General features: G+C 35.8%; 2 protein-coding genes across 4 annotated transcripts; both read right to left on the bottom strand.

Annotated features, from left to right (window-relative positions):
• Positions 1-364: 364 nt before the first annotated feature.
• Positions 365-4,018, bottom strand: LOC118059047 (uncharacterized). Of its 2 annotated transcripts, none has more exons than XM_035071856.2 (2): positions 3,884-4,018; positions 365-2,474 (listed from the first exon to the last, which is right to left on the bottom strand). In XM_035071856.2, exon 2 carries the CDS (start codon positions 2,306-2,308, stop codon positions 539-541), a length of 1,770 nt encoding a protein of 589 aa, XP_034927747.1. In that variant the 5' UTR covers positions 2,309-2,474; positions 3,884-4,018; the 3' UTR covers positions 365-538. The 2 variants fall into 2 exon arrangements, with proteins under 2 accessions (XP_034927747.1, XP_034927746.1); XM_035071855.2 differs by having other exon boundaries at positions 3,835-3,990.
• Positions 4,019-5,735: 1,717 nt separating this feature from the next.
• LOC118059059 (uncharacterized) lies at positions 5,736-10,326 on the bottom strand. 2 transcript variants are annotated; one of them, XM_035071871.2, is made up of 10 exons: positions 10,127-10,326; positions 8,571-8,635; positions 8,431-8,492; positions 7,337-8,329; positions 7,168-7,243; positions 6,956-7,078; positions 6,754-6,876; positions 6,562-6,654; positions 6,247-6,446; positions 5,736-6,159 (listed from the first exon to the last, which is right to left on the bottom strand). In XM_035071871.2, exons 1-10 carry the CDS (start codon positions 10,266-10,268, stop codon positions 5,901-5,903), a joined length of 2,136 nt encoding a protein of 711 aa, XP_034927762.1. In that variant the 5' UTR covers positions 10,269-10,326; the 3' UTR covers positions 5,736-5,900. The 2 variants fall into 2 exon arrangements, with proteins under 2 accessions (XP_034927762.1, XP_034927761.1); XM_035071870.2 differs by having other exon boundaries at positions 6,247-6,455; positions 10,127-10,325.
• Between the last annotated feature and the right edge of the window lie 255 nt (positions 10,327-10,581).

Here is a 10,581-nt window from a genome sequence, read left to right as displayed (position 1 = left end):
GTAGAAGTTTTTATTTTGATCATGAGATATTTATTTCAAAAATAGTATCAGTAATTAAAAAACATGTTCTTAATAAAATAATCGAGAAAATATATTAATAAAAAATAAAGTTTGAATTAGAGAGATACAAATTTTGTTTCAGTACATGATAGATTATTATTTTGTTATTAATATTTGTGATGTTAAAAGATGTATATAATTACCAATTTATTTTATTATATTAAACACATTGAATTTTCGGTTTACATTTCACATATTTTTTGATGATAAAATAAATTGATAACGCTTGCATATTGTTCTGTGCATTACAAATTAACAGTTTAATCTAACTAGAAGCGAAGCGAAGAAGGGGCGAGGTGACTAGTCATTACCTAAAAAGGCTAAATTACATGATTTGGATGACACGTGTACATTTCTAGTTACATGACAGGTTTCCTATTTTACAGATACTAAATGACAGTTGGGACTTGAGCAGAGCAACGCTACTCTACTCAACATAACTAGCTCAGGGGAGCTGTAAGGTACAAAGTTAGTTTACCTAAAACTGTTCAATACTGTTCATAGTCTCTGCCTTGCATGTTGTTTTATAATGGCCAGTTTGGTTACACCTACTACAATGCACAGTATGTTTTTCACGATTAAGGTCGTCCTCTACGCATATTCGTTTCTTTTCCGGGCGTCCTGGTGGCCGACGAAACTTGGGTGGCCTGACAACTTGAGCATCATCATCATCATCATCATCATCCATAGGAGCCTCACTCATCTTTCTCCACTCAATTCTTTCAGGGATGGGATGTATAGTTTCTGCATATGCTTCGCGATAACCAGCAACGGTAAAACACTTCTCTGTAAAGGTATATACATCTTTCCGACATGAAACAAGGGCTGCGACAGCATGTGAACATGGTATTCCATAAAGCTGCCAACCACGGCAGGAACAACTATGCGTCCCAATATTCACAATGTCTGAGCGCTCTGCTGACAGAACCTCAAATTCCACTTCATCAGATCGAAGGACTTGGTATGCTGACGCATGATTAATGGCCTCAATCATACGTTTCTCGGTGGAGGGAGCAAGAACAGAAAACCATGAATTACTCTTCATCTGCCGATCCTGAAACTCAGCCATGAGTTTACTGTGGATTCTCTCAATCACCTGGATAATAGGCAGCTCCCGAGCTTCCAGAATCCATCTATTAAATTCATCAATATTTGAAGAGAGATGGCCATACCGTGTTCCTTCAAAATAAACCAAAGCCCAGCGAGAGGGAGGAAACTGTTGCAACCACTTGGCAGCTGCAGAAGAAACCTCTGAAATTTCAAGCATTTTTTCTTTAAAATGAATGGTAGTGGCAGCGTATGCAGCTTTCCACAAAAGATGGACAAGCCTTGAGTTCTTGAATTCTTTACCAATGCTTTCACTCAAGTGGCGCAAGCAAAATGCATGAGAAGAACTTGGGAATTTTCTTCTTACTGCATCTACAATGCCTTTTTGTCCATCACACAAAAACGTGAGCCGTGGCATATTTTCAGTGTTCATCTCCAATGCCTTCTGCAATTCTGACAAGAACCACATCCAGCTCTCATCATTTTCCACATCAACAACTCCAAATGCAAGTGGAAATAGCCCGCCATCAGCATCAAAAGATGTCGCTGAAAGTAAGGTACCAAGGTATTTGCTCTTGAGTTGGATTCCACCAAGCCCAACAACAGGCAGGCACCCATTTAAGAACCCATTTATGGATCCAAAAAAAGAAATGAAGAGCCTGTGAAACCGATTATCTGCACCAGTGGTGAACACTTCTGCAACACTTCCAGGGTTAGTTCTCTTTATTTGCTCACAGTATGAAGGAAGCAGGCAGTATCCTTCCTCAGAAGAGCCATAAATTGCTGCAAGACCCCGTTCTTTGGCACGCCAGGCTTGCTTATATGGAATAGTTATCCCATACTGCTGGTGGATGTCATGTAGTATATCCTTTGGTTTGTAATTGGTATTATTCCGCAGTCGTTCCTCTATAAAGCTCACAATCCAATCTACAGACGCCTGATGATGGCCATTTTGTGCATTTCTACCACAAGTATGTGTACCTTCAAGGCTTCTTACTGTGAAGGTTGGGACATTAGGGAGCTTAACTGCACGAATACGCCATGGACAACCTTCTGAAGCACACTTTGCAAAGTATCGAATCAGGTCACTTTTGATGATACGAAGTTCAAAGTGTTGTGCAATTGCTGCTTCTTTAATAGCATTCCGAAAAGCTTTGACATCAGGAAACTCTTGACCAACAACAAAAGTGTGGTTCTCCATGTGAAAACCAAGACAGATTCAGAACCCTGCCCTTTCAACAAAAGGATCGATTATTTTAACCTTCACTGGACATGTGATTGTGAACACCACCATTATCAGTGGATGGGAGTTCGACTATTCGCATCCAAATTGAGCTCGATTAAGAATTGACCATTCCAGAAAAAGCCTGCAAGAGGCAAAAAATCATATTTAAAATGCTATCACATAAACCATTACTTTAAATCAAGGAAAAACATACAAGAGCACAAGGCAAATGAATTGTAACACAAAGTATTGGTGCAAAAGTTAATACTAATACATATACAGATTTGAAGGTTTTAAAGAAGAAAATCATTCACTGTGATACACAAAAACTGACATTGTCCGACGTAAAGTCGAAAGGAACCTTCAAGTTTCAATAGCTAAATGTTACCATCTTTTATGCTAATGTTTAGCTATCCAATTATTTGGAACATAAGCCAATCTTTAAATGCTTCTATCAGACAAATGTCAAAAAAGTGATCTTTAAACAACATGGAATATCCCAAAGGGAAATAAAAACCATAACTTGTAAATGTATACGGATTATATTCATAGGAAAACTCAGGACCCAATAACAGATCAATACAGCCAAATATTATATTCATCATCCTAACAAGAGCAATTTACTGTGACCTTAATGCTATTTATATTATGTTTAAAAACAAAATGGCACTGCCGCCTCTCTGCATAAACCGAAATCCCTACCGCTGTCACATTTTGTTCTTAGAAGATCTCGCTGCATCTGTTATTAAAAGTGTTTCATTCACTTAGTTTCTTTTGGAAGAATAAATCCTCCCAAGCATCTTCTTTTATATGCTAAGACCTAAAAGTTCACAGTTTAATTTAGCAAGAATATCTCCGGGGAAAATACACTACTTTTCTGATAAAACACTTATGCAATATGATACTAAGAGCTCATCTGTCACTGTAGTAACGGTTTTTTCTTAAAAATCTTTTCGCTATAGTGTTTTTTTATTTTTTAAAATTTATTTTTGATATTAGAATATTTAAAAACACTTAAAAAATATTAAGTTCGAAGGAAAATAATTTTTTTTTAAAAAAGGTGTCTTAACCATGGAACTATAAATTTTTGGCTTGAATATCATAATCCAACTTTCAACCCTTTCCAAAAAGAGAGGAAAAAAAGAGAGAGAAAATCATTACCACTGATATACGATAACACCTAACTTTACTTGTAAATTCATTTCAAGCTAGTGAAGCAAGACGTAAAGAAAAACAAGAAAAACCCAAATGGGCACTCCTATTTTGCCACCAAGGCACCATTTTTGACTAGACTAGAGCTACTTCTCTATATTCACCAAACAAACAAAAATCTATCTAAAGCACAATTACAAGACAAACCCAGAAGCATAAGGTACATAAACAAGATGATTAAAAGTTACATAAGTATAAACACATAAACTTCATGTAAGGAATTCATTTTAGATCCACAAGAACAAAGGTTTAATAAGAGCTCAAGGAGAGCAGGAAGAGAAAAGATAAACCTTAAGATGGATGGAATCATAGAAGTGTTACGAGCGGGCATGTCTTTACCTTGGATTTAGAAACACAGTCCCATAATCAGATTTTTCTACGGACAAGATAAGAGTTCAGAGACAAGAGGATAAGTGGAAAATTAATTTGGGAATTCTGACAAAAGGTTAGGGTTCAATATGTCACATTTGAGGGTACTGCTGTCACTTGGAATCTACAATCAGGGTACTTTCGTCATATGATGTTCCAGCATACTTAATAATAAAATGATACGCTGAACAGAGGACATGTAGTCCAAGGTTAAAGCACTGTCGTCTATAGTGTCCTCGTTACATTAGCCAAATTAACCGAAACTCATACTGCTTCGAAAAACAATGTTCATGCAAACTTATAGGCGCTGTTTACAGGAATTAGTAGAACGATGATTTTATATATCGTGTAAAACAATTGTTAAACTGGTTACCGGAGGTAAATGTAGTTTTCTTATGTAATAGTTATTACTAAATTAATCAACTATAAATAAGTTTTTTTTTTTTTTATTTTAAAAGCATAACTGAACCGTCAAAATACTTTGAATTTTTTTTTTTTGTAAATTGATTTCAAAGAGCTTTTTAGTATTATTGGTTAGATTTAGTATTTCAATAAATCTAAAGTATTATTAAAAAATATAAAATAATTAACGCTCATGCCATTTGAACGGCAAATATAAAGTCTTCATCAACCAAACACCAACTTGTTCTTGTAGTGTTATGTTCCTTCGTTTCAGGGAAGGTGTGTGTGTGGCAGTGTTGATGTGATGATGTAATGTCGGTGAATCTCTTTTTTTTTTTTTTCACTCTTGAAAATCATGTTTCCATGTAAAATTTCAAAGTTTTTCTTTAATTTATTGAAATATTAAATTAAATTTTTATTTTTAATTTTGTTGTTAAATCTCAACATATTTCAATTTCGTTGACTCATGAATTAAGTTACACCATTTCTTTTAAAATTTTAATTTTTTTTGAAGATATTGTGATTTTTTTTAATTTGATTCATCTACTATTATTATCTATTTTTTTATATAATCTAATTAAAATAAAATTAATCTATTTAATCCGGTGTATAACTTAAATCACATATTATTCTTCATGCTTTAAATCGTGTATGACACATTTGAACATCATTTTTTTTTAATCCGAACTCCACATCATATCACGAGGACACAACTATTGTTCGCATTGCAGCCTTAGTCGTTCAGGTAGTGTTTAAAACTTTGAATTGTGTTAGGGCAAGGGACATAAAAAAAAAATTAGCGTGCTTGAGGAATAATTATAATTTTTTATATATATTTTTATGAATTTAAATATGATTTTTTTTATTATTTATTTTTTTATAAAAAGATTTATAAATAAGTATTGATTGATCCCTCTAAATTTTTTCTAGAGAAAAAAAGCTAGAGAAAATTTTTTTTTTTCTTTCCTCTAAACCTACTTCTAGATAAATTCTGGCTCTCAAAAAAGAAAGCATTTTTATTTTTTTTATTGTGAATTATTTCTTTTCCAAAATTGTCACATTAAACAAATCATAATACCAGCACTACCCCTAACCCTCAAATGGGATGCAATGAGAATGAACAGTGCATCTTTTCTACTGTTAAGATGCAGTGTTGCTTCCTCCCAAGAAATCTAAAAAAAGCATGAAATTATACACAATTTTCGTCCTATCATGACAACACAACCAATAATCGAAATAGGGCAGAGGCTTGCTTACTATATGAGAAAATAGTGAGAGAGAGAGCAGGACAAAACAAAACGTTGGCAAAAATTGTACTCTGATGGTTAATTAGACAATACAGCAACTCAGCTAGAACACTCAATATGTTTAAATAAAAACTGAGAATATAGGACCTTTAGAAGGAACACGCTCGCATTGCTTTGATTGAATGGGACAGGAACAAGATCTCTCATTGGCTATAAGAATACAATATGTAGACAACAACAACAACAACAACAACAAAGAATTGCTCGAAATACTTCAATGGATGAATTGAACAGCAACAAGATAGTGCACAAACTGGAGTGTTTTCCTAGAAAATAACTTAAGCCACTCTTCGTGTGCAGCTCTTTGGCGTGTGGATGGTATGGAAATTCGGTTCCTTTGGAATAGTTGTGGACCTCCTCCTCCCCTGCAGTGATTGCCTGGGGACAGCAGAAGCTTTGGTTTCCGGGGAAGCACTGCTTTTGCTAGGCTTTGCAACTTCTTTGGGTCTCAACAAGATTTCTGGTGATTCTTCCTTTATCACACCTAGTTGACCAGGTAACGTAATAGGGAGTGTTTCGTTTGTAGTCGATGAGGTCCTGCAAGGCAAGAGCAGAGTAGCTTATTTTAGTTATGAAAAAACGCTTCCTGTATTAAAATAACTTGTTAAAATAGCAGACACTCACTCTTGTGGTCTCACGACATTTCTCACAAATGGTGATTTGGCCCTTTTCAAGGTATTCCCCAAATCTTGAGCTGTTGTCTTACAATGACTATATTTCTTCGGTGGAGACACAAGCTTCTGTTGGGACGAAACTGTATGTCTCTGTGGAGCTGAAGATAATTTTCGTCTCACTCTTTCTTTGGAGTTCTTCAAGATGGAAGCCTGATTTTGCTACAAAAAGGTGTCATAATAGGAGGCTTGAGCCAATGGAAACAACCATGGAAAACCAAGCCTAAATCTTTTTTTTTTTTTACGCTTCAAAAATAGATAGCCTTACATGTTGTTCCTTCTGTGTTGTGTTTCTTTCCTTTTCACTTGCTTTCTGAGCATCATTAGCTAATTCAGTTTGTTCAAGGCTCTTGTCATTTCTCTGCAATCAGAATCATATTCTCAGTCTACTTGAACCAGTGCTGACAGCTAAACGAGCCAATGCACCCTGCTGTTTTCTGTAAATTAAATGAAAACTCACTAGCAATGCCTTCTGTTTTTTCTGCAAACTTCCTCCTGGGAACCTCGTATCTGACATGATTTCTTTCAGAGGAGAAGCGTGAATCTTCTTCTCCAAGGTTGCTTCCCTAAGAATCCCTCTTTCCTATATATAAATTAAATATTCTCAGATTCAATTAAAAGATTACTATTTACAGGACTTAGATAGGTAATAAATTACATACATCAGTTCTTAGCCGAAAAGGCTTGGGATTTGTAGGCTTAGGCTTTCCATGTTTCAGTCCTTGAACACCAGTAGCGTCAGTAACGAAGTTCTTTTTAGATGGCTTCCTCATTGCTTTGGCTATCTGAATCATTTCCATATTCACAAAGAAATCAAAAACAGAAACCAAAAAAAAGAAGAGAGAGAAGTTCAAATTCCTAATAAAAAAATTACCATTTGTGTGCTCTTCACACTCTCATGCTTGCCAAGGGTTTGTCTTTTCAAGTGGCCGGTATTAAGATCCATGTCTCTGCAACTCCAAAATTCATGGATAACTGATGACCAAAAATATCTAACAACATCCTAGAAGGACTAATAGAATTATTGATATGAGTTTACTCACCTGTTATCGTCAGAGGCTGAAGCATTTTCCTTATTGTCGCTCTCCATGGTTTCACTGACATTTTCCTTGTCATCTGATATCAAAATATGTTTTCTATCATTACTTTCCATGATTCCATCAGTGCCCTTATCCAAACTCGAGTTCATTTCATCTTCTTCACCATGTCTTTCACTGGTCTCAGTGCCCTCTTCACTTGACGCAAGAAGTTTGGGAACGTCATTTTCTCCCGACCCCCTCTCTTCATAATTTGACTGGGTATTTTCGTTGGCATCTGACAAAGCTTCAGCTTTATTCTCAACCAGTGATGGTTCTATTTTTACAGTTGTTAAAAGCCCTTCATGTGGATTATTTCCTTCATCACATTTAGCAGTAGAGCAGACTCCCCGAGAACCATTTCTTGATTTCTCCTGAATCTCCATGTCACTGAAATTATTTCCACCCCCCTTTTGAGGCATAGGACCATGATACTGCTTAAAATTTTTTCCCTTACAATTTCGGGAAAGCGGCCCATCATAAACTCTGCTTTTAACCTCTCGTCCTCGCGGTTGTTTTCTTAGAGCATTTGAAGGCGATGGTGTATTAGCATGCTTCTTTCCATCAGTGACCTCAAACTTCTTCACACCTGCACATATTTTCTTGACAGTTGTATCCAATTCTGTTAAAGTTTTTGTGCTCACTGACTTATTAGGTGAACGAAATAACGCCTTTGCTACCACTCTACTATTTGCAATGTCCATTGCCTTTGGGTTCCTAACACTCCGAAATGCATCAGGATTTGACAGTCGCTTTTTGTTCCTTGGAGTAGTCAGAGCCTTGGATGCAACAGAAGACTGCTTTTCCCTCACATTTGGAGTTGCATTTCGCTTAGCAAGAGGTTTTACTTTCACTTTTTGATCGACCATTTTTTTAGATATTGAGGAAATCAGGGCCAATCTTGATACTCGAGGTTTCGAAGATTTTGCTGGAGCTGTCTGGGGACATTTAATATTGGCACTATCACATACAATTAGTAAATCTTATTAGTATAGATCTAGTTAGATCAATAAGAGAAGACGTATGTTAAATCTGAGTTACAAGAAGCTTAATGCATATACCCTGAATCCTTTCTGTACAATGCTTTCCGAAGCCGTATGTTGGGACTCCTTGCAGCCATAACCTGCAGGACTCAAGAACTTACAAGCCTAAATCTAAATGTAGAAACCAACTTACTGCAGAAAAGAAACTGGTAACTAACCCGAAGAACAAAATTTTTGTAGATTGCTTCAGAATCCATTTCTTCTTCATGCTTTTGATCACATCCTGAGGCAAAGGCGCAGTGGATGCAGATAGAAAATTCAAATTTTAGCATTTAAAGTCACTCAACAAAAGAGAAAATAGAAAAAAAAAAAAAAAAAACTTAAATAATCAAATACTCTATTGAAAAATGTAGAAGGCTCATTTAGAATGATTCTGGAGTAGAATTGCAGTGAAGTTGAATTAAATTTACGTTGAATTCACTAGTATGCAAGAGTTAGAAATGAACTAGTATGATTTTACTATATTTCCAATGTACGTTTCTTTTCTTTCCTTTTATTGATAAACACACACGAACCCCCATCCACGCTAGTTAAATCCTCAAAATTGAGAATGTAGCCATTGCTTGGAAAGTCCTACCATGTAGTAGACCAATCAACACAAATCTAGCGCAAATCCATGTAGAATTTACTCCAATTCTATCACCTTTTGCATTTCCTTTTTTGCCAGTACCTTTTAAATTGATTTCAAAAGGCTTTTCAAAATAAATTTTCGTATGGATCAGATTTATGTTGATTTATTTATTGCATGGTGGACCTCACCATGCAACGTTCTCATCCTCAACTTGAAAACTTAAATAGTGCTAACGGACTATATTATCCATGAGTTTCAATAATAAAAATTGCCATGTTGGAAATATTTATACCAGATAAAATTCTAACATTCATGCCTACCCGGAGACTTTGAACTGACAGCGAGGGAAATGCGACCCTCACTCGCAAGTGACAGACCCTTGCACCATTCAATTCAAAGGTGTGCGTTGCACGCATCCATTGAAAGCCCATTGCAAGTGATGGTAGCATTTCTTTCATTAACAATTCAACTAGGTTTAGCTAAAAGGTAGAAATCTTCTTATTGCAAAAATTAGATTTGATCGCAGTTTCACTTGGAAGTATTAAATAAAAATCCCGTCAAATACAAATTCAATTACGAGATACTAAAATTGGAAAGATAAATGTTTTCATACTAAAATAAAATGAACAGCGCACACAATCCAATTCTATCCCACCAAACATCTCGTTGCATACTTAATTCAAGTAATATTATTATATATAATTCAACTCCAACTCCACTGTATAAATAATCTGCAAGGAGGACAGATTTCCACCGGAAGAGAAACTCTTTCTTTTCTAACATTAACTTTTTCAAAATTCAATCCCCACAAAAGATAAGATCCACCAAGCCGAAAAAAGGGTGCTGCATTGATAATTTTACAAAATTCTTAGCAAATTTGGTAATTAACACACATTAAGTAAGCTTAAGAAATAAATGCAGCCCATAATCGTCTTTTAACAGACAGCATTTAAAATAATTACTGTCAACTAATTCTTAATAAAAACTATGAAGTAAGGGGACTGTAACCTCCTCCATCTTTGAAAGTCTTATATTCTAGGCCTCACCCATCAGATTTTAAAAAACACGGCATCGATAGAGCTTCAGATTTCAAGTAGTATTGGAAAACAGAGACAAGCATGTAACAGTAATTTACAAAATTACCAACACGCAAGCAGAACCAGTATCGGTCATCTCCAGGATGGTACTGATCAGGAGCGTTAAGGTCCACGAACTTCGGAGCCTCGATCTTCTCGTAGAAGTCTTCTTCGCCGTTGATTTTCAAACACTGAGATTCTTCTTCCATTTCCTTTTTTATTTTTTCCAGAGAGAGAAAGCAGGGAGAGAAAGCAGAGAGAGAGGGAGAGAGAGAGAGAGAGAGAGAGGGTAGAACTGTGCGTAGAAGAATCCTTCTTCGCTGGTTATTGGGTTTGATAAATGGTGAGAGAGAGGATCGGGACGACGTTTAAAAAAAACATGCTTGCTTGCTATCCCCTCCTCACTCCAAGTAGCCGTTGGGAAAGGTACAAACAAATTCTGACAGACACGATTGTAAAAACAACCCATTCTCATGTCTGTTTTCGTCCAATTAAATAATGTCAGAAGACAAGACAGAAACC

The sequence above is a fragment of the Populus alba genome, chromosome 9 (genome assembly GCF_005239225.2).
Source record: "Populus alba chromosome 9, ASM523922v2, whole genome shotgun sequence".
NCBI lineage: Eukaryota > Viridiplantae > Streptophyta > Magnoliopsida > Malpighiales > Salicaceae > Populus > Populus alba.
The sequence above is the reverse complement of the archived record's forward strand: the minus strand, read 5'-3'. Positions and strand labels throughout refer to the sequence as shown.

Excerpts from the sequence above, each read along its gene's own strand:
- LOC118059047 (XM_035071856.2), bottom strand. The coding sequence starts at position 2,308 with ATGGAGAACCACACTTTTGTTGTTGGTCAAGAGTTTCCTGATGTCAAA.
- LOC118059059 (XM_035071870.2), bottom strand. The coding sequence starts at position 10,268 with ATGGAAGAAGAATCTCAGTGTTTGAAAATCAACGGCGAAGAAGACTTC. Across the intron at positions 8,330-8,430 it reads TTGTACAGAAAGGATTCAGG|TGCCAATATTAAATGTCCCC; the intron begins GTATATGCATTA and ends TGTATGTGATAG. Across the intron at positions 6,160-6,246 it reads AATGTCGTGAGACCACAAGA|GACCTCATCGACTACAAACG; the intron begins GTGAGTGTCTGC and ends CTTGCCTTGCAG.